The sequence below is a fragment of the Pristiophorus japonicus genome, chromosome 21 (assembly GCF_044704955.1).
Source record: "Pristiophorus japonicus isolate sPriJap1 chromosome 21, sPriJap1.hap1, whole genome shotgun sequence".
Lineage (NCBI taxonomy): Eukaryota > Metazoa > Chordata > Chondrichthyes > Pristiophoridae > Pristiophorus > Pristiophorus japonicus.
In genome coordinates this window covers 33,322,273-33,345,463 of record NC_091997.1, presented here as the reverse complement: position 1 = coordinate 33,345,463, position 23,191 = coordinate 33,322,273, and the positions used below count along the sequence as shown (strand labels likewise).

The following is a 23,191-nucleotide window of genomic DNA, read 5'->3' as shown; positions in this document are numbered from 1 at the left end:
GCCGAGAGCCACTGCACCGTTCCTGGAAGTACTGCAATACCAGGTTCGTGCCATGGAGGTGGATGGGTCAGGCCCCCCACACACCTCCGTGGAGGTGGATGGGTCAAGCCACACCACCCACCTCCTATTTCCAAAAAGCATAGGAGAACCACCTTCCTGATCCAGGGAGAACCACTTTGGGGTCATGGTTACTCCCCTGTCAGGTCAGTTACACATGATCTTAGCCAAAAGGCCGAGAAGAGAAGCGTGGGGTACAGCAACTGCACAAGCAGTCGTTGCAGTAACCAGCTGGAAACTTCCTTCACTCTTTCAGATAGACCGAGAGACAGAACACCACCAACACTTCTAAGTATTCTGGTGTGTTTCCTGTCAATAAATAGCACGGCCCCCTGAATTACCACAAACACTGCAAGATAAGGAGTCCGTGCAGATTACGTTTTTTTTTCCCCCAATCACACGAGTCATTGTACTAGTCACTGAAAATCACATTTCCATGACACAAGTATCTGATTGGCTCAATTTTCATAAACATCAATTTGTCACAATAGGTAGGAATGTAATATTAATGAAACTCCATTAATGATGTATGAAACATCACTCAAAATTAGCAAGTAGGCGCCTGCCAATGAATCAAAAGCAAGGAGAATGGGACCCAATAAAATCAATTGAAGTGTTTGCATCAAACTTTTTTTCCAGCTTCCATTTTGTCACTCGCCTCACAAGGCAGTGATAAAAAGTTTGCAACAAGAAAATCAATAATTAAGTAATTTCACACCATCATTAAAAGATACAGATACTTGCACTGTGTATTTGAAACGAGTGTTGTGTGCAGATTGGCTGCGATGTTTCCTACATTACAACATTCAGCCGTGGCTCAGTGGGCAGCACTCTCGCCTCGGAGTCAGAAAGTGGTGGGTTCAAGTCCCACTCCAGGGACTTGAGCCCATAATCCAAGCCTGCACTCCAGTGCAGTGCTGAGGGAGCGCTGCACTGTCGGAGGTCCGTCTTTCGGATGAGACATTAACCCATCTGTCTGCTCTCTCAGGTGGACATAAAAGATCCCATGCCACTATTTCGAAGAGAAATAGGGGAGTTAATCCCGTTGTCCTTGCCAATGTTTAACAACAACAACAACAACTTGTATTTATATAGCACATTTAATATCGTGAAACGTCCCAAGGCGCTTCACAGGAGTGTTACGAGACAAAGAATTTGACACCCTCAATTATCTTAAGGGGTTGACTGTGGATGGGCAATGGCAGACATTTAGAGACCGCATGGATGAATTACAACAATTGTACATTCCTGTCTGGCGTAAAAATAAAAAAGGGAAGGTGGCTCAACCGTGGCTATCTAGGGAAATCAGGGATAGTATTAAAGCCAAGGAAGTGGCATACAAATTGGCCAGAAATAGCAGCGAACCCAGGGACTGGGAGAAATTTAGAACTCAGCAGAGGAGGACAAAGGGTTTGATTAGGGCAGGGAAAATGGAGTACGAGAAGAAGCTTGCAGGGAACACTAAGGCGGATTGCAAAAGTTTCTATAGGTATGTAAAGAGAAAAAGGTTAGTAAAGACAAACGTAGGTCCCCTGCAGTCAGAATCAGGGGAAGTCATAACGGGGAACAAAGAGATGGCAGACCAATTGAACAAGTACTTTGGTTCGGTATTCACTAAGGAGGACACAAACAACCTTCGGGATATCAGAGGGTCAAGTAAGGAGGAGGAACTGAGGGAAATCCTTATTAGTCGGGAAATTGTGTTGGGGAAATTGATGGGATTGAAGACCGATAAATCCCCAGGGCCTGATGGACTGCACCTCCTACTTAAGGAGGTGGCCTTGGAAATAGCGGATGCATTGACAGTCATTTTCCAACATTCCATTGACTCTGGATCAGTTCCTATCGAGTGGAGGGTAGCCAATGTAACCCCACTTTTTAAAAAAGGAGGGAGAGAGAAAGCAGGGAATTATAGACCGGTCAGCCTGACCTCAGTAGTGGGTAAAATGATGGAATCAATTATTAAGGATGTCATAGCAGCACATTTGGAAAATGGTGACATGATAGGTCCAAGTCAGCATGGATTTGTGAAAGGGAAATCATGCTTGACAAATCTTCTGGAATTTTTTGAGGATGTTTCCAGTAAAGTGGACAAAGGAGAACCAGTTGATGTGGTATATTTGGACTTTCAGAAGGCTTTCGACAAGGTCCAACACAAGAGATTAATGTGCAAAGTTAAAGCACATGGGATTGGGGGTAGTGTGCTGACGTGGATTGAGAACTGGTTGTCAGACAGGAAGCAAAGAGTAGGAGTAAATGGGTACTTTTCAGAATGGCAGGCAGTGACTAGTGGGGTACCGCAAGGTTCTGTGCTGGGGCCCCAGCTGTTTACATTGTACATTAATGATTTAGACGAGGGGATTAAATGTAATATCTCCAAATTTGCGGATGACACTAAGTTGGGTGGCAGTGTGAGCTGCGAGGAGAATGCTATGAGGCTGCAGAGTGACTTGGATAGGTTAGGTGAGTGGGCAAATGAATGGCAGATGAAGTATAATGTGGATAAATGTGAAGTTATCCACTTTGGTGGTAAAAACAGAGAGACAGACTATTATCTGAATGGTGACAGATTAGGAAAAGGGAAGGTGCAACGAGACCTGGGTGTCATGATACATCAGTCATTGAAGGTTGGCATGCAGGTACAGCAGGCGGTTAAGAAAGCAAATGGCATGTTGGCCTTCATAGCGAGGGGATTTGAGTACAGGGGCAGGGAGGTGTTGCTACAGTTGTATAGGGCCTTGGTGAGGCCACACCTGGAGTATTGTGTACAGTTTTGGTCTCCTAACTTGAGGAAGGACGTTCTTGCTATTGAGGGAGTGCAGCGAAGATTCACCAGACTGATTCCCGGGATGGTGGGACTGACCGATCAAGAAAGACTGGATCAACTGGGCTTGTATTCACTGGAGTTCAGAAGAGTGAGAGGGGACCTCATAGAAACGTTTAAAATTCTGACGGGTTTGGACAGGTTGGATGCAGGAAGAATGTTCACAATGTTGGGGAAGTCCAGAACCAGGGGTCACAGTCTAAGGATAAGGGGTAAGCCATTTAGGACCGAGATGAAGAGAAACTTCTTCACCCAGAGAGTGGTGAACCTGTGGAATTCTCTACCACAGAAAGTAGTTGAGGCCAATTCACTAAATATATTCAAAAGGGAGTGAGATGAAGTCCTTACTACTCGGGGGATCAAGGGGTATGGCGAGAAAGCAGGAAGGGGGTGCTGAAGTTTCATGTTCAGCCATGAACTCATTGAATGGCGGTGCAGGCTAGAAGGGCTGAATGGCCTGCTCCTGCACCTATTTTTTATGTTTCAATGGGCGCAAGTTTCCACAAGAAAAAATGGGCGCCCCTCCGAGCTGGGCGCCCGTTTTTCGCGCCTAAAAAAATCCTCGGTATTCTCCACCTACCTGTAGGTCCTCTGGCCCTCGGCGCAGCCAGCACGAGCTGTGGGGGGGGAGGGGGCGGAGCCAGGTCCCGGCAGTGAAAACAGTGCCGAGACCTCTGCACATGCGCGCTAGTCGGCACGCAAGTGCAGTAGCTCCAGGCGCCGAACTGTGTGGGAGGGGCCCGAAGCACGCAGCCCCTAGCTCTGGCTGAATGGCTTCGCTGGGGCTGCGTGAATGAGGCTCCTCCCACGGCCAGCTCCTGCTTCCCCCCTCCCCCCCAGACCCGACACTCGCTCCCCCCCCCCCCCCCCGCCAACCAGACCCGCCCCCCGACACCCGCTGCCCCACCCCCTCCCCCCCGACCGGACACCCGCTCCCCTCCCGCCCCGACCCGAGACCCGACACCCGCTCCCCCGACCCGACACCCGCTTCCGCCCCTCCCCCCGGCTCTCTCGCTCTCTCGCTCTCTCGCTCTCTCGCTCTCTCGCTCTCTCGCTCTCTCGCTCTCTCGCTCAGCGGCACGAACGACTGCAGAATTCTCCCTGGCTGAAGCACTTTCACACAGGTAGGAAGATAGTTTATTTAATCTTTTCTTGGCTTATAAATGTTTATTCAGGTTGGATTTATTTGTATAATATTTGTAGAAGTATAAATAAGGATCTATTGTCGAATTTAATGAGTTCCCTTCCCGCCCTTCCCCTCCACCTCGTTCTGGACGCCTAATTTGTAACCTGCGCCTGATTTTTTAATGTGTAGAACAGGTTTTTTCAGTTCTACAAAAATCTTCACTGGCTCCATTCTACTTTAGTTTGGAGTACATTTTCACTGTGGAAACTTTCAAATCAGGCGTCATGGCCGGACACGCCCCCTTTTGAAGAAAAAATTCTGTTCTAAACTAGAACTGTTCTACCTGACTTGAACTGCAGAAAAAAAAATGTGGAGAATTGCGATTTCTAAAATAGTCCGTTCTCCACCAGTTGCTCCTAAAAATCAGGCGCGAATCATGTGGAAACTTGGGCCCTATGTTTCTATCCCTCAATCAACATATCTGGCGATTATCACATTGCTGTTTGTGGGAGCTTGCTTTGCGCAAATTGGCTGCCGCGTTTCCCCATATTACAGCGACTACACTTCAAAAGTACTTGTCTATGAAACGTTTTGGGATTTTCCCAGATCGTGAAAGGCGCTATATAAATGAAAGTCTTTCTCTCCCTCCCCCGTGGCTGCACTTCAGAAAAATGTTTCGGGACGGCCAGAGGTTGTGAATGCAAGTTCTGTCATTATGATCATTTTAGAGGCCTGCTGCCACATTCAAAGCCTGGGACTCGGGTTCTGCCTCAGAGAGACGGGTGAAGCAGGTCACACTTGTGGACTACAACTCCCAGAATGCACTAGTGCCAACGTGCCTGTCACACGGACTGACTTTGGAAATGAAGTGGGTTCTTGACCAGGAAGACCATCTCCTCCGTCAGCTTAGTGCCCAAACACTGCAGGTGAAAATTATCCCAACTCTGTACCCAGTGAGCAGGCAACACCCCAATTTTCAGTTAATGCACCCTCTGCGCTCTGTAGTTCTCTTCCCACTGGATCCCTTGTCAGACAGGGAACATGCTAAATATCAGACTCATAGTCCACTCAACAGGCTAACTGATCAACTCCACCAGACATCGGCTCCACGAGCATACTCCTCATCTCACGATTCAAAGTGTCAGAAGCCCCCCCCCCACCCACCTTACAAGCATCTTCCAATTTGCAAACAGCCATTGAACGAAAATAAAAAGTACTGGCAGATACAGAAAATGTAATTGTGGAATGTTAGCCTTCATCTCTCAGGGGCTGGAATACAGAGGGGGTGGAAGTGATGTTGCAGCTGTACGGAGCTCTGGTCCGACCCCAGCTGGAGTAACAGCGTTCAGTTCTAGGCCCTGCACCTCAGGAAGGATATATTGGCCTCGGAGGGTATTGCCATGTATGTACATGCTGTTTGTAACCACCTGATGGTGTAATTGTTGGAGGCCACTGAGCAGCACACACATGGTGCTGCTCTGGTATAAAAGGCCAGCCATTTTGGGAGTCAGGCACTTTGGGTTGTAATAAAGCAGAGCCAAGGTTGTACCTTGTTCAGTTAAACAGTACTCAGTTTGTACCCTTATTGCATAGATAACAGAGGGGGAGCAGCGCACATTCACCAGAATGATATCGGGGCTAAAAGGGTTAAATCATGAGGACAGGTTGCACAGACTGGGCCTGTATTCCCTCGAGTGTAGAAGGGGTGATCTAACTGAAGTGTTTATGATTAAAGGATTTGATAGAGTAGAGGGAGAGAAACACTATTTAATTTGGGGTGGGGCATAACATTAAAATTAGAGCCGGTCCGTTCAGGGGTGATATTAGGAAGCACATCCTCACACAAAGGGTGGTGGGAATCTGGAACTCTCTCCTCCAAAAGGAGCTCCTGAGGGTCAATGAAAAATGTCAAAACTGAGATTAGGTTTCAGGTTACGGTACCAAGATACAGATAACCATGATTTGACCGAACGGTGGAACAGGCTCGATGGGCTGAATCCTGTTCCTATGTACTCTAGCATCAGCCTGTCTTTACTTAGAGCAATTGGACTCTGATTGACCCGAGCACACATATACTCGTAGCAATTTTTCCCCTTAGCAGCAGAATAATGCATTATGTATTACTTGAGATAATGGCCCCATTCATTTAAAGCAGTGCGTCATCGGACTTTGTGTAGTCATAAAAAGTCACACAGTTAATGTTTCAGATGAATTCTGCTCAAGGCTGAGCCCATCTTTCCCTTTCAGAGCAACGGACCTGCTGCTTAGTTCCAGCATCCACACTTTTTCTTTATCTTCAAAACTATACAATTGTCTGGTGATTGGCCCGATTCAATACCCCACAAGGGGAATGTTCTGACATCTGTGTGGAGAAATCCTCTAAATACTGACACCTTCCCAATAGACAATCCCCTCCCCAACTGCACAAAAGCTAACGGTCAATTCCCCAAAAGGTAAACAAAGCAACAGTTTGTGGCCGGAAGCCACCCACCTGCAAAAAAAACTCTGCGCTCTTGACGGATGGTCGGAGGGGTTCGGACACTTGCGTGCCTGGTCCTCTGTGCAGACGCCCACGTATCCTAGGGGCGCATGTGGTTCGCAAGCACCCCTGGGATCACGTGGCCTGGCCCAGGGGATCCCCATTCATATTATGATGATTCCAATTGTACGGAGCTCCCATAAGTATGAATGGCAATACCCACAAAAACACAGGTACACTACAAATACATTTTTTTTTTAAAACTCACATATTCAAAATTTATCAAAATGGCATTTAATTAAATTTAAAACAAAAATTAAACTTTCTGAAAAATAAATTTACATATTTTAAAAAGGTTTAAAACTAAACTTAACATTTTTCACAGGGTTTTTAAAAAAATGTATAAATTATTGAATAAAATGTATTTTTCTGTCCTTTAAAAAGTATTACGCTGGTAGAAGCAGGCCGTACGTAGGCTTTTATCAGGCGTAAGAATTTCACGGGGCATTCGCTGGGCAAATAGCCCAACTCTCTGCCAGCAGAGGGCCTTTTCCCGGGAATGCGTGCGATCTGTCAAGATGATTCTTGACAGATCGCAGGCTCCGGGTTTTAGCGTATGCGCAGCGCATGCCTAAACCTGGAACCTGTGCGGTCCCTACGTGCGAGCGCACCTTGTACGCACCCCTAGGGGCCACAAATTGCAGCCCAATAGCTCAGCAAGTCAACCAGTAACAAGTAGTATTGACTACAGAATTCTTGCAACTTTGTGCCATTACAAGGCCCCTCCAAGTCAGTCAGAGACTCCAAACAGACCTCACAGAAGGTCACCTACACAATGGTCATAGCCGATCCCTGATCATTTGTCAACCGTTTTGATATTGCGTTTATTTTTTTTTAAAAAAAGGTAACATGTCGTGATTTGCACTGCGCTGCCTGAAAGGGCGGTGGAAGCAGATTCAATAGTAACTTTCAAAAGGGAATTGGATAAACACTTGAAAAGGAAAAAAATTGCATGGCTATGGGGAAAGAGCAGGGAAGTGGGAAAATTGGATAACTTTTTCAAAGAGCTAGCACAGGCATGATGGGCCAAATGGCCTCCCTCTTTGCTGTATGATTCTATGCAAACATGCCTTTTCACAATCGTATCTTGCTGTGCAGATGTGACACCAGATTAAGTAGTAGTATTCTGTATCCTTGTCTAATAAAATGTAGGGCCCCCAAACCCAGCCTTTATAAAGAGACACTCACCAGGCAAATGTCTCTCCAACTGGTGATCAGTTAAGCATTTGGGCTACTGGCCAAATCGATCAACAGGATTTGACTGTGCAGTTACCACACTGCACATACCCCAGGGATGTTAAAATTCCTCATTTTCAAACACCTCCACAGCCTCACCCCTCCCAATCTATGTAACCTCCTGCAGTCCAAGAACCCTCCACTATCACTGCTTTCCTCCAATGCATCATCAATTTACTTCACTCCACCATTGGTGGCAGTGCCTTAAGCTGCCTGGGCCCCAAGTTCTGGAATTCCCCCTACCTCACTACCCTCCTCTTGAACATGCTTTTGGTCGCCTGTCCTCATATCTCTTATGTGGCTCAGTGGGCAGCACTCTCGCCTCAGACTCAGAAGGTTGTGGGTTCAAGTCCCACTCCAGGGACTTGAGCATAGAATCTAGACTGACTGTGCAGTGCTGCAAATCTAGTGCACTGCTGAGGGAGCACTGCACTGTCAGAGGTGCCATCTTTCGGATGAGACGTTAAACCGAGGCCCCGTCTGCTCTCTCAGATGAGCATAAAAGATCCCGTGCCACTATTTCGCAGAAGAGCAGGGGAGTTATCTCCAGTGTCCTGGCCAATATTTATCCCTCAATCAATATAACAAACACAGATTATCTGATCATTATAACACTGCCGTTTGAGAGAGTTTGCTGTGCGCAAATGGGCTGCCGCATTTCTTACATTACAACAGTGACTATATTTTAAAAGTACTTCATTGTGCTTTGGGATTTCCTGTGGTCGTGAAAGGCGCTATATAAATCCAAGTCTTTCTTTGTTTTCCCCCAGTGTCAAATGTTGTCTAATTACGCTCCTATGAAGCACTTTACTACATTAAAAGCACTATATAAATGAAAGGTGTTGTAGGGATGTCCTCGTTGACTGCTGGCCCCAGTTTAAAAACCTACAGTCCGAGGCAAAAATTACTGATTGCCAACCAGTAGGGCAGGTGACCAGGAGCTCGGTCAAAGCAACAGGTTTAAAAGGAGGGTAAAGAGGCAGAGCGGATTCCAGAGCCTCGGGCCTAGGGAGCTCAAGGCACAGCCAAATACAGTGGAGCGAAGAAAATTGGGGATGTGAGAGAGTCCAGTTGTAGGAGAGCAGCCATCGCAGAGGGTTCTTGGACTGGAGGAGGGTACATTGGAAGGGGTAAGGCCATGAAGCAGTTTGAACAGACTCCCCACCCACCCCTTCAACCACTGTCTGTCCCACCTGAGAGAGACTGTAATTCCCCTATTGGGCTGTTCAGCCACCTGAGAACTCACTTTTAGAGCGGAAGCAAGTCTTCCTCGATTTCGAGGGACTGCCTATGATAATGTATTTATATAATGTAATAAAACATCCCAAAGGCACTTCACAGGAGCATTAGAAGACAAAAAATTTCATACAGAGCCGCAAAAGGAGAAATTAGCACAGGTGACCAAAAGCTTGGTCAAAGAGGTTGGTTTTAAAGGAGGAGAGGGGCTCAGAGAGGTTTAGGGAGGAAATTCCAGAGCTTGGGGCCTAGGCAGCTGAAGGTACGGCCACCAATGGTGGAACGATGGAAATCAGGGATGCTCAAGAGGCCAGAATTAGCAAAAGTAAAAACGTGGATAAGAATTTTAACATCCCTAGGGCATGTGCAGTGTGCTAACCACACAACCTATGGGTGATAGATTTGGCCCTCTCCCTTTCAACTTGGTCAAACTGTCCGCATTGAACAGTGATCTTGATGGGACCATTTTAATGACAATTTTCACCCCAACATCAACACGCAATGAAGATTATACTCCGTTCAATTTTAGCTTCAAAACAACCCATTTTATTCACCCCGGCAGCCATGGGTCGAGATTAGCCAGACAGAAAGTTCAGCGCCCACCCCCAAAAAAAGTCATGTTTGTCTCTCGAGTCACAAATGAGACCGCTCCCCTCCCCCAGAAAATAAATGACTGAACAAGAAGTCAGCCTTTCGACCCATGCCCAGGTGGAAATTGTTTAAGAGATAGATGTGGGAGCGCTCGGTCTCTCTCTCGCTCTCTGTTCCCGAGAATGATTAAACCATGAATTAAGACTCAAACGCTACCTTCCAAAAGTCTCCTTATTTCCTCGGGGATGGCCATGATTGAGGTCCCGTGTGTCCGAAGCTGTTGCAATCGGAAAATAAACAGTGGTTACTTTCATATATAGCCGGAAAGTAAAGACAGCGAGCTGGAGATGTATCAGTCAAAGGGTATGAGAGGGTTCAGGGCTGCAGCCACCTCACAGTCACTAACCTTTGCAGCACGATGCGTTCACTATTATTCTATTTCAAAGTGCAGTGGGACCTCGTGTAGTGCAGGTGTGTCTGCAAACCACGCGATGCAAAAAAAAATGCACCAATTCCTAAAACCGGAATTAGCAGAACCAGCTGTCTCAGACTCGGCCAGCGAAATTATCCTCTTTAAAGGGACACTGTCTTGGTGAAAAAATATATGTGTTTCAGTTAAACTTCTTCGCTTGCATGCCAAAAGCATGCAAATTGTGCGGGAAGTCCATTGCGCCGGGAAACTGTGAAAGGAACAACAGCAATTTGCGTTTATATAGCGCCTTCAATTTAATAAAACCTATCGCAGCAGCGTTTTTAGCCAGAATTTGACACGGTGACACATCATGAGATTTCTGGCCAAAGAGGTAGGTTTGAAGGAGCATCTTAAAGGAGGAAAAAGTGGTAAAAGAAAGAAAACTTGCACTTATATAGCGCCTTTCATGACCACCAGACGTCCCAAAGTGCTTTGCAGCCAATGGCTGTGAAAGGCGCTATATAAATGCAAGTTTTCTTTCTTTTGAAATGTTGCAATGTAGGAAAAATAAGAATGGGAGAGAGGCGGAGAGGTTCATGGAGGGAATTGCAGACCTTAGGGCCCAGACAGATAAAGGCACGGCCAACAATGATGGGGCGAAGGGAGTAGGGGGATGCTCAAGGGGCCAGAATTGGAGGAGCGCAAAGATCTCAGAGGGTTGCGGGCAATGTTCCCTCTTATTTTGGGGGGTGGGCGACCCTTTTAAGGGGATGCGCGGGACATTCAAAATACCGCGAGTGCAGTGCGGGAGGCCACAAGAAAAGGGGAACATTGGCTGTGGGACTGGAGGATGTTACAGAGGGAGGGAGAGCGAGGCCATGGAGGGATTTCAATAAGTGGATGAGAAACTTAAATTCGACATATTGCCGGACTGGGAGCCAATGTGGGTCAACGAGCACAGAGGGTGATGGGTGAATGGGACTTGGTGCGAGTTAGGACATGGGCAGCCAAGTTTTGGATGAACTCAAGTTTACGGAGGGTGGAAGATGGGAGGCCGGCCAGGAGAGCGTTGGAATAGTCAAGTCTAGAAATGACAAAGGCATGGAAGAGGGTTTCAGCAGCAGATGAGCTGAGGCAGGGATGGAGACGGGCGATGTTCCGGTGGTGGATGTAGATGGTCTTGGTGATGTAGAGGAAATGGGGTTGGAAGCTCAGAAAGGAAGACTTGCGTTTATGTAAACATTAAATAGTCTTCTATTAAATAGGCATAATTGCCGTATAAATGACACACGATTCAGCTCTCTCTACTACCACAGGGGTCGAAAAGATGCACCTAGTGTCAATTGTTTGAATACCACCATTAATATAGGTGTGCACGAGATACTGTGCTCAAAGCAATTGCTGGTTTTAATGCGAGCAACTTGCAATGGTGACTCAAGGCTCCACTGGGAGGGTCGGTGATTGCAAGGTTGTGGCACATCATTCTCTCTATGCACCTTGGAGGGGGAGCTGGATTGGTCCTTCACTGGGGCAGAGATCACATCATACAGAGGGTAAGTGGATCAACAATTAACAGACGCACAGTCCGTGCGATCTCGTGGACCGGTTCCGATCACAGGAGGGGGTTGGAGAGGAATTTCCCTGAGTGGGGGGAGGGGGGAGGAAGTGTCTAGCCACGGTGCTCCAGGCATCATGGTATGGGACAGGCTTGATAGACCAGCTGGTCTTTTCCTGCCTGTCATTTTCATATGTTGGTATTCAACTACCAGTTCAGACAAAGCGAACTTTATTATGGCAACCGCTGAAGACATAACAATGGCAGCTTGCACGAGGAGAGCACCTTTTATGCAGCCAGAATGTCCTGAGGTGCTTCACAAGGTGCACCTGACTTCAAACAGGTGCAGGGAGAAGAGTCAGGCAAGGGAACCACAAGCTCATCCGATGAGGTGTGTATTGAAGGTACAACAACAACTTGTATTTATGTAGCACCTTTAATGTAGCAAAATGTCCCAAGGCGCTTCACAGGAGTATTATAGGACAAAAAATTGACACCGAGCCATATAAGCAGAAATTAGGGCACGTAACCAAAAGCTTGGTCAAAGAGGTATGTTTTAAGGAATGGCTTGAAGGAGGAAAGAGAGGTAGCGAGACGAAGAGGTTTAGGGAGGGAGTTCCAGAGTTGGTGTCTAGGCAACAGAAGACACGGCCACCAATGGTGGAGCGATTATAATCAGGGATGCTCAGGAGGGCAGAATTAGAGGAGCGCAGACATCTGAGGGGGTTGTGGGGCTGGAGGAGATTACAGAGATAGGGAGGGGCGAGGGCCATGGAGGGATTTGAAAACCAGGATGAAAATTCTGAAATTGAGGCGTTGCTTAACCGGGAGCCAATGTAGGTCAGCGAGCACAATGATGATGTGTGAATGGGACTTGGTGTGAGTTAGGGCACAGGCAGCCAAGTTTTGAATGATCTGAAGTTTACGTAGGGTAGAACGTGGGAGGCCAGCCAGGAGTGCATTGGAATAGTCAAGTCTAGAGGTAACAAAGGCATGGATGAGGGTTTCAGCAGCGGATGAGCTGAAACAAGGGCGGAGACAGGCGATGTTACGGAAGTGGAAATAGGCGGTCTTAGTTATACCTTGGATAGGTGGGCGGCAGCGCAGTTCAGGGTCAAATATGACAGCAAGGTAGAGAGAGGTGTGGCAAGTTGGAGGTTTTTTTACATTCAGTCTGGGGGTGTGGGCATCGCTGGCAATGCCGGCATTTATTGCCCATCCCTAGTTGTCCTGAAGGTGATGGTGAGCCGCCTTCTTTGACTGCTGCTAGGCCACTTCAGAGAGCAGTTAAGATTCAATCACATTGGTGTGGGACTGGAGTCACGTATAGGCCCAGAGCGGGTAAGGACGACAGGATTTCTTCCCTAAGCTCAGCTGTGGGTCAGAAGGTTGTGGGTTCAAGTCCCACTTCAGCGACTTGAGCACATAAATCTAGGCTGACACTTCCAGTGCAGTGCTGAGAAAGAGCTACACTTTCGGAGGTGTCGTCTATCGGATGAGACGTTAAACCGAGGTCTCGTCTGCTCTTTCAAGTGGATGTAAAAGATCCCGTGGCACTATTTCGAAGAAGAGCAGGGGAGTTATCCCGAGTGCCCTGGCCAATATTTATCCCTCAATCAACATAACAAAAAACAGATTGTCACATTGCTGTTTGTGGGAGCTTGCTGTGCACAAATTGGTTGCCGCGTTTCCCACATTACAACAGTGATTACACTCCAAAATTATTTCATTGGCTCAAAAGAGCTTTGAGATGTCCAATAGTCATGCAAGGCGCTATATAAATGCAAGTCTTTCTAAAGGACATCAGTGAACCAGTTGAGTTTTTAAGACAATCCAACAGCTTCATGGTCACTTTTGCTGCTAACAAAGTCACAGATGGGGAAGGTTTGACAATTCAATCCTGGAGGATGTGAAGGCTTTGGCGAGGGCGTAGAGGAGATTTTCTAGAATCCTACCCGGGACATCAGTCGTTAACATCCACGGCTCAGCCTTGGACAACGTGGGCCTTTTTCCATATCTCGGGAGCCTACTATTAGCAAGGGCAGATATCGATGATGAGGTCCAACACTGCCTACAGTGCGCCAGCGCAGCCTTTGGTCGCCTGAGGAAGAGAGTGTTCAAAGACCAGGATCTCAAATCTGACACCAAGCTTATGGTCTACGGAGCAGTAGTGATACCCACCCTCCTATATGGCTTAGAAGCAGACACCTCAAAGCGCTGGAGAAGTACCAACAACAATGTCTCCACAAGATCCCGCAAATCCCCTGGGAGGATAGACGCACCAACGTCAGTGTTCTCGCTCAGGCCAACATCAAAGCACTGACCACACTCGACCAAATCCGTTGGGTGGGCCACATCATCCACATGCCCGACACGAGACTCCCAAAGCAAGCGTTCTACTCGGAACTCCTATACGACAAGCGAGCCCCAGGTGGGCAGAGGAAACATTTCAAAGACACCCTCAAAGCCACCTTGATAAAGTGCAACATCCCCACCGCCACCTGGGAATTCCTGGCCCAAAACCGCCCTAAGTGGAGGATGAGCATCCGGGAGAGCGCTAAGCACCTCGAATCTCGTCGCCGAGAGCATGCAGAAACCAAGCTCAGACAGCGGAAGGAGCATGCAGCAAACCAGACTCCCCACTCACCCTTTCCTTCAACCACTGTCTGTCCCACCTGTGACAGAGACTGTAATTCCCGTATTGGACTGTACAGCCACCTGAGAACACACTTTTAGAGTGGAAGCAAGTCTTTCTCGATTCCGAGGGACTGCCTATGATGACAATGACCAAGGATGCGAGACTTCAGTTATGTGGAGAGACGGGAGAGGCTGGGATTGTTCTCCTTAGAGCAGAGAAGGTGAGGGGAGATTTGATAGAGGCATTCTAAATCATGAGGTGTTTTGATGGAGTAAATGAGGAGGAACTGTTTCCAGTGGCAGGAGGGTCGGTAACCAGCGGAAATTGGCAATAGAACGAGAGGGGAGATGAGGAGAATTTATTTTTCACTCAGCGAGTATTAGGATGTAATCTGCACTGGCAGAGAGGGCGGTGGAAACAAATTCAATAATAATTTTCAAAAGGCAATTTAATAAATTCATGAAGGGTAAAAATTTGCAGGGCTGTGGGGAAAGGACGGGGGAGTGGGACTAATTGAGTCGCTCTGTCACAGAGCCGGCACAGGCACGATGGGTGGAATGGCCTCCTTCTGTGCTGTATCATTCTATAATCCTAGGTATCAGTAAAGGTTTCACTGATGGGAGGTTCACACGCAGGAAGTATCACTGAGTCTACAGTCAGCAGTCTTGATGATGGACTGGATGTCATCATCATAGGCGGTCGCTCGAACGAGGATGACTTGCTTCCACACGAGCTCATAGATGTTTCAACGAAGGACCCGATATTCTTGTCCTGAACTCCAGGGGTGGAAGATGCCTGTGCGTGGATTTCTTTAACGTGTGGTGACCATTGCACACCAGCCACCACACGGGCTTGACAGAGCTAGGCCTTTATCCAGTGGCAAGGGTTAACCAGGACGATTGGAGACCTGCTCTGCTGCACAGACCTAGTGCGCATACATATAGCAGTGTGGCCGGCCCGTGTTGCCCTTGGGCCCTCGGCTCTTCTGGGCCCCGTACCCTCATTCGCCGCACCTTCGTCACAAACATTCGCCGCACCACCGCCACGATCCCTCTGGATGTAAGGCTAAACCGAATGCAAAGGATACACACCATCAGGTAAGGTCCGAGCATACTGGAAGCGATTAGAATCAGGGGCTAAGCTGCAAAGTTCACTAAAATGTAGTGGTCAGGTACAAGCAATAGTCAAAAAGGGTAATGGAATGTTAGCCTTTATAGAAACATAGAAATTTACAGCACAGAAGGAGGCCATTTCGGCCCATCGTGTCCACACCGGCTGACAAAGAGCCACACAGCCCTTGGTCAGCAGCCCTAAAGGTTACATATAAACCTATGAACAATGATAGAAAGGCAAAGAGCACCCAGCCCAACCAGTCCACCTCACCACAACTGCGACACCCCTTATACTGAAACATTCTACAATCCAACCCAACCGGAGCCATGTGATCTCCTGGGAGAGGCAAAAACCAGATAAAAACCCAAGCCAATTTAGGGAGAAAAAATCTGGGGAAATTCCTCTCCGACCCATCCAGGTGATTGACACTAGTCCAGGAGATCACCCTGGCCGTATTCTATTCCTGCAGTACTTACCATTATATCTGCACCGTCCAACAAAAGGTCATCCAGTCTAATCCCAATTACCAGCTCTAGGTCCGTAACCCTGCAGGTTACTGCACTTTAAGTGCCCATCCAACCATCTCTTAAAAGTGGTGAGGGTTTCTGCATCCACCACTCTTCCAGGCAGCGAGTTCCAGATCCCCACAACCCTTTGTATAAAGAAGCCCCCCCCCTCAAATTCCCTCTAAACCTTCCACCAACTACCTTAAAACGATGTCCCCTCATAATAGACCGCTCCACCAATGAAAATAAGCCCTTACTATCAACTATGTCCAGGCCTCTCAATATTTTGTACACCTCGATGAGGTCTCCTCTCAACCTCCTCTGTTCCAATGAGAACAAACCCAGCCTATCCAATCTGTCCTCATAACTAAGATTCTCCATTCCAGGCAGCATCCTAGTAAATCTCCTCTGCATCCTCTCTAGTGCAATCACGTCCTTCCTATAATACAGCGACCAGAACTGCACGCAGTACTACTATAGGACCAGAATATAAAGGGGAGGAAGTTATGCTGCAGCTGTACAAAGCCCTGGTTAGACCACACCTGGAGCACTGTGAGCTGTTCTGGACACTGCACTTTAGGAAGGATATATCGGCCTTGGAAGGAGTGCAGTGCAGATTCACCAGAATGTTACCCGGGCTCCAAGGGTCAGATTATGAGGAGAAATCACATAAACTAGGCTGGTATTCACTGGAATATAGAAAGTTAAGGGGTAATCTGATTGAGGTTTGTAGGATTTGGAAAGGAATTGATAAGGTAGATGGAGATAAACTTTTTCCGCTGGTGGGGGAGTCCAGGACGAGGGTACATAACCTTACAATCAGAGCCAGGCCGTTCAGGAGAGAAGTTCGAAAACACTTCCTCATGGAGAGGGTGGTAGGAGTGTGGAACTCTCTCCCACAAAAAGCAGTCGATACTAGCTCAATTAATAATTTTAAATTTGAGATCGATAGATTTTTGCTAGACGATGATATGGAGCCAAGGCGGGTGGATGGAGTTACGGTACAGATCAGCCCGTGATCTCAGTGAATGGTGGAACAGGCTGGAGGGGCTGAATGGCCTCCTCTTGTTCCTACGCTTCTGGTAATGCAGCTAATAGGAAGCCTTTGGTTTTTTTGCCAGTGTTGAGCTGGAAGAAGTTCTGACTCAGCCAAGACTTGATATCAGACAAACAAGCTTACCGGGTTACATTGGAATGCCCTATTTTAATTAGAGCTTTGTGTCCACGATTTCTTTAAAAATAGGTCAACGGAAAAAAAAATTGGAGGAACCACTTGCTGATGTAGCGGAAGTATCTCCAGTAATTTGAATGAACTGGGGCAATTAATTGGAGCTTCACAAGTTGCAAACTTTGTCCATAATACCCGTCGCTGTACAAGGAACAAGTTTACACCTCTGTTGAGCTGCGAATATAAAATCAAATTGGTGTGAATTTGTCTGATCTTTGAAGCCTTTTCACGAGTGCCGGTACAGTGTGTGCCACACAGCTTTCAACATCAAACTCTCTTGCTTTGCATCTGTGGAAATTTCTCAAAATAGCGCTGGTCCAGATGTTAAACCCAGCACTTCTCAAACCAGCGTTATGGTACAAGAAGCATTTTTATTTTCAGTATTTCTGTGAGATTGTATATCAGGCATTTATTTATTTTATCCCGACTGGAATCACAGCTGAAAAGTTCTAACACTTTTCCACTTTTCTTTTCACTCCCAGGTCAGTTATTTCATGGGTTAGATCAATTAATTATTGGTAAAGTATAAAAATTAAGATTATATTTCTTTAAAATGAACAATAGACTCTAGGGTGCAAAAAATAGTAATGTTTAGCGTTGAGCTTAGGGAGCGGGGTGATTCTGTTCTGCAGTGCTGGTGAGATTCATGAGCATGATCTCATTTGTGATATCAGCAGCATTGCTCAGATGAGTTCCTGTCATATAAGTGTCTCTTGGCGATCTATTTTAAACTCTCCATGTATTCAGTGTAAATAGGTTAAAGATTTCTCGGTTTCTTATTCTGACTTGAAAATCATTTCTAAATGTTTCTTTCCCCAGCTCCCTGATGGCTCAGTTGCATGATGTGGCTCAAAGTCATTCAGAACAAAAGATATCCAGTTCCATTCCTGCTCTTTGTTAAGCTAGCTGATCTCAGCCTGGGAAACAGTTCAGCTGTTCCAAATAGAGCTGTGGGATCTTTTTCATCCACCTGAGAAGGCAGAGGGGGGCCTCGGTTTAACATCTCATCCACAAGACGGCACCTCCGACAGTGCAGCACTCCCTCAGATTGCACTGGGAGTGTCAGCCTAGATTTATGAGTTCAAGTTCCTGGAGTGGGAGTTGAGCACATAAATCTAGGCTGACAATCCAGGGCAGTGATAAGGGAGCGCCACACTGTCAGAGGGCCATACTGAGGGAGTGCTGCACTATCGGAGGGGCAGTGCTGAGGGAGTGTCGCACAGTCGGAGGGGCAGTACTGAAGGAGCACCGCACTGTCACAGGGGCCGTACTGAGGGAGTGCTGCACTGTCGGAGGGGCAGTACTGAGGGAGTACTGCACTGTCGGAGGGGCAGTACTGAGGGAGCGCCGCACTGTCACAGGGGCCGTACTGAGGGAGTGCTGCGCTATCGGAGGGGCAGTACTGAAGGAGCGCCGCACTGTCACAGGGGCCGTACTGAGGGAGCGTCGCACAATCGGAGGGGCAGTACTGAAGGAGCGCCGCACTGTCACAGCGGCCGTACTGAGGGAGTGCTGCACTGTTGGACGGTCAGTGCTGAGGGAGCGCGGCACTGGCAGAAGTGCAATCTTTCGGATGAGACATTAAACCAAGGCCCTGTCTGCCCTCTCAGGTGGATGTAAAAGATCTCATGGCACTATTTCGAAGAAGAGCAGGGGAGTTATCCCCGGTGTCCTGGCCAATATTTATCCCTCAATCAACATAACAAAAACAGATTATCTGGTTGTTATCACATTGCTGTTTGTGGGAGCTTGCTGTGCGCAAGTTGGCTGCCGCATTTCCTACAACAGTGACTACACTCCAAAAGTACTACATTGGCTGCAAAGTCTTTTGGGACTTCCGGTGGTTGTGAAAGGTGCTTTCTTTCTTTAACAACAAATAACAGATAGCGTGCCTTTAACATTATACAACGGCCCAAGCAATGTTCCCTTTAATTTGCCTGGATGCGTGGCCCCTTTAAAGGACTGCGTGGACCATTCTAAATACTGCACGTGCGCGGTTTCTCTTATTTAAAAGCCGGTGAGCAGGCTGCGCGGGAGCTGCCGAGCGCCACATGGTCGTGCATCTTCGAGGGAACGTTGGTCCCACACCGCTTCACAAGAGCGTAATCAGACCAAAATTCACACTCAGCCAAAGAACACAAGAATTAGGAGCAGGAGTCGGCCATTCGGCCCCTCGAGCCTGCTCCGCCATTCAGTAAGATCATGGCTGATCCGATCTTGGGCTCAGCTTCACTTCCCTGCCCGCTTCCCATAACTCTTGACTCCCTTATCATTCAAAAATCTGTCTATCTCCGTCTTAAATATATTCAATGACCCAGCTTCCACAACTCTGGGGCAGAGAATTCCACAGATTCATGACCCTCTGAGAGAAGAAATTCCTTCTCATCTCAGTTCTAAATAGGCGACCCCTTATTCTGAAACTATGCCCCTGGTTCTAGATTCCCCTATGAGGGGAAACATAGAGGGAAAGAAGGAGACATTAGGTGTACAAATGTCACAAGTACCCTAACCACCCCATGCTAGGAAGAGGAAAATCCACCATGATTGCCTCCTCTTAATCACTCTCTCAGATTGCAGAATATACAGGTGTGGATGTCAAGCAAGGAAAGAATGAGGCTTGGCGTTCATGCTCCCCCACCCTCCATAGTTCTTGGTGACACTCAACCTCAGACATGAACACTGGCCATGTGGGCTGTAGAACTTATACGATTAGATGGTTCAATTATGCGGACAGGTTGCAGAAAGTTCGCTTGTATTCCCTTGCGTATAGGAGATTGAGGGGTGATCTGATCAAGGCCTTCAACATGTTCAACAGATTCGATTGGGTCGGTTCGGAGAAACTGTTTCCACAAGGACTCAAGAACAAGGGGGCACAATCTTAAAATTAGAGCCAGGTCACCCAGGAGCAAAATCAGGAAACACCTCTTCACACAAAGGTCCGTAAACATGTGGAACTCTCTTCTCCCAGAAGGCTTTGGATTGTGGGGGTCAATTGGAGCTTTCAACACTGAGATCGATAGACTTTTGTTAGCTCAGGATAAGGGGTCGGTCATTTAGGACTGAGATGAGGAGGAATTTCTTCACTCAGAGGGTGGTGAATCTTTGGAATTCTCTGCCCAGAGGATGCTGAATCTCTGAATATATTCAGGGCTGAGATCGATAGATTTTTGGAGTCCAGGGGAATCAAGGGATATGGAGATCGGGCAGGAAAGTGGAGTTGAGGTCGATAATCAGCCATGATCTTATTGAATGGCGGAGCAGGCTCGAGGGGCTGTACAGCCTACTCCCGCTCCTAATTCTTATGTTCTTATGTTCTCAGGGTGTCAAGGGATATGGAGTTGATGTGCAGATCAACCACAACTTAATTGAATGGCGGAGCAGACCAAGGGGCTGAATGGCCTCCTCCTATTCCTAATGTTCCTGTGTTCCAAAATGAACTCCAGCAGATTGAAACCATTGAGAAGGGAGGAGGAGGAGAACTTTCCCCATACCTTATAATTTATTCTTTTTCAAACATTTATACACTTCCTCTTTAAAAGCAATCTGGATTGCTTTGCACCACTGTTTCTGGTACATCATTCCATGTCCTCACAGCTTGCTATGTAAAACAAACCTTCTAGCCTCGTCCCTTGCACTACTGAGGATGAACTCCTCTCCGCCGTTCATTGGGTGAGTGCACAGTTCCTAAAGATAAGAGAGCTAAGGGGTGACCTAATAGAGGTCTTTAAAATTATGAAAGGGTTTGATAGTGTAGACGTAGAGAAGATGTTTCCACTTGTGGGGGAGACCAGAACCAGGGCCCATCAATATAAGATAGTTCATCATCATCATAGGCAGTCCCTTGGAATTGAGGAAGACTTGCTTCCACTCCCAAAGTGAGTCCTTTGGTGGCTGAACAGTCCGATACGAGATCCACAGACCCTGTCACAGGTGGGACAGACGTTCGTCGGGGGAAGTGGGGGGGGGAGGGGGGTGGGACTGATTTGCCGCACGCTCCTTCCGCCACCTGCGCCTGACCTCTTCACACTCGCGGCGTTGAGATTCGAAGAGCTCAATGCCCTCCCGGATGCACTTTCTCCACCTAGGGCGGTCTTGGGCCAGGGATTCCTAGGTGTCAGTGGTGATGTTGCACTTTATCAGGGAGGCTTTGAGGGTGTCCTTGCAATGTTTCTGCTGCCCACCTTTGGCTCATTTGCCGTGAAGGAGCTCCGCATAGAGCAATTGCTTAGGGAGCCTTGTGTCTGACATGCGAACTATGTGGCCTGCCCAGCGAAGCTGATCAAGTGTGGTCAGTGCTTCAATGCTGGGAATGTTAGCCTGGGCAAGGACACTGATGTTGGTGCGCCTGTCCTCCCAGGGGATTTGCAGGATCTTGCGGAGACATCGTTGGTTATATATCTCCAGCGACTTGAGGTGTCTTCTGTACATCGTCCATGCCTCTGATCCATCCAGGAGGGTGGGTATTACTACAGCCCTGTAGACCATGAGCTTGGTGGTAGATTTGAAGGCCTGGTCTTTGAACACTCGTTTCCTAATAAATCCAATTGGGAATTGAAGAGAAACTTCTTTACCCAGAGAGTGGTGAGATTGTGGAACTCACCACCACAGGGAGTGGTTGAGGCAAACAGCATTGATGTATTTAAGGGGATGCTGGATAAACACATGAGGGAGAAAGACGGATATGCTGATGGGGTGAGATGAAGAGGGGTGGGAGTAGGCTCGTGTGGAGCATAAACACCGGCACGGAGCAGTTCAGCCTCTACATCTACCCTGTTAAACCCTTTCATAATCTTAATGACCTCTATCAGGTCACCCCCTCAACCTTCTCTTTACTAGACAAAAGAGCCCCGGCCTGTTCAGCCTTTCCGAATAGGTACAACCTCTCAGCTCTGGTATAATTCTAGTAAATATTGTTTTACCTTTTCCAGTGCCTCTATATGTTGTTTTTATAATATGGGGACCAGAACTGTACACAGAACTTTAAGTGTGGTCCAACCAAGGTTCGAAACAAGTTTAATATAACTTCTCTGCTTTGCAATTCTATTGGAGTCCAATATGTTGTGTACGTAAATACACAGACTAACTCAAACAGGAGTAATGTAACTTAACTGTGTCCTTTATAGCAACTCCCAAAATGGTGTCCCCAAACCAGCATGAACCAGCATGTTTACAGCAGTGTGTGAATAGCTCCCACTGGGTCCTAATGCCTGTCTAGTGCGAGATCATGTAACAAACAGAGTATGAACATAACAAAATATTTGAGTGGGCCGTACATACATTTCTAAAGTTTAACCTGACCACCTCAAGTTAGTTTGTAAAAATGCCTTAATTTTTTCCACTTCTGTGTTTTAGTGGCATTGGTTAATAAGGTAATGATGGGTTTTTTTAATGAATTTTCATCATTGGCAAAGCAAACGTCAGCACTCAAGCCACGATCTCACCTCAATCCTGCCCTCCTGTTTGGCTAACGACTTGGCAACCATATTGATGTTTAGTGCATCACCTAAAAATGCAGTCCTTCTCCCTCAGGGCAAGTGCAGTGCTTTATGATGACCGACCAAGCTCCGTCTGATCTGGTCCGTCTGTAACCTCACGCATCATGGTACGCTCAGCACTGCTTTCAACCTGCATGATTGTCCACATCACTCTCAGCGCCCGCAACAGTTGCAGCAGAAGATCCCACTGTACCTGGTGTTCCAGGGGATCTAGTCTGTCCCAAAATCTTCTTCAAATCTTGCTCACTGCAGATGTTTCAACTAAACTCTTTGATCATTGCCGGATGAGGAGAGAGGCTCCTAATCAGTCCTAGCCCTTTGATATTTCTCTGTGAACATGTTGGAGCTTTACAATGCAGTCGGAGGCTGTTGTACTCTTCAGTACTTCCGGGGCCGCAGTGCGTGCAGCCTGGATTTTGCTGCGTTGCCTATCAGTTCTGGTTAATGTTAGAAGGCTTTCAAAGCGATGGGGCTTTCAAAAGAATGTTAATGTTGAGCAGAGGCTGTGTGGAGAGAGATTGCTCGCATTACCTGCTAAATGGCATTGCTAAATGAAGCAACAAATGATGGCTTGATGCGAGGCACAGCAGCTGTAAGGATCGACGCTGCAATCAGGCTCTGGGCCTCTGGGCCTG

General features: G+C 47.4%; 1 protein-coding gene and 1 non-coding gene across 3 annotated transcripts in view; both read right to left on the bottom strand.

The window, feature by feature from the left end:
* Positions 1 to 22,578, bottom strand: part of skap1 (src kinase associated phosphoprotein 1) — a 641,866-nt gene extending 619,288 nt beyond the window's left edge. Inside the window, exons 1-2 of one of the 2 annotated variants that reach the window (XM_070864573.1) lie at positions 22,503 to 22,578; positions 9,826 to 9,886 (exon numbers count right to left, since the gene is read on the bottom strand). In XM_070864573.1, the coding sequence (XP_070720674.1) occupies positions 9,826 to 9,886; positions 22,503 to 22,544 (103 nt within the window). In that variant the 5' untranslated portion in view covers positions 22,545 to 22,578. Of the gene's footprint in view, positions 1 to 9,825; positions 9,887 to 10,015; positions 10,099 to 22,502 lie in introns of those variants that run through there. The other variant, XM_070864574.1, reaches the window with a different exon arrangement.
* LOC139234238 (U2 spliceosomal RNA) lies at positions 48 to 244 on the bottom strand. The gene has a single exon (XR_011588300.1). It is a non-coding gene; the product is annotated as a U2 spliceosomal RNA (small nuclear RNA).
* Positions 22,579 to 23,191: the final 613 nt, after the last annotated feature.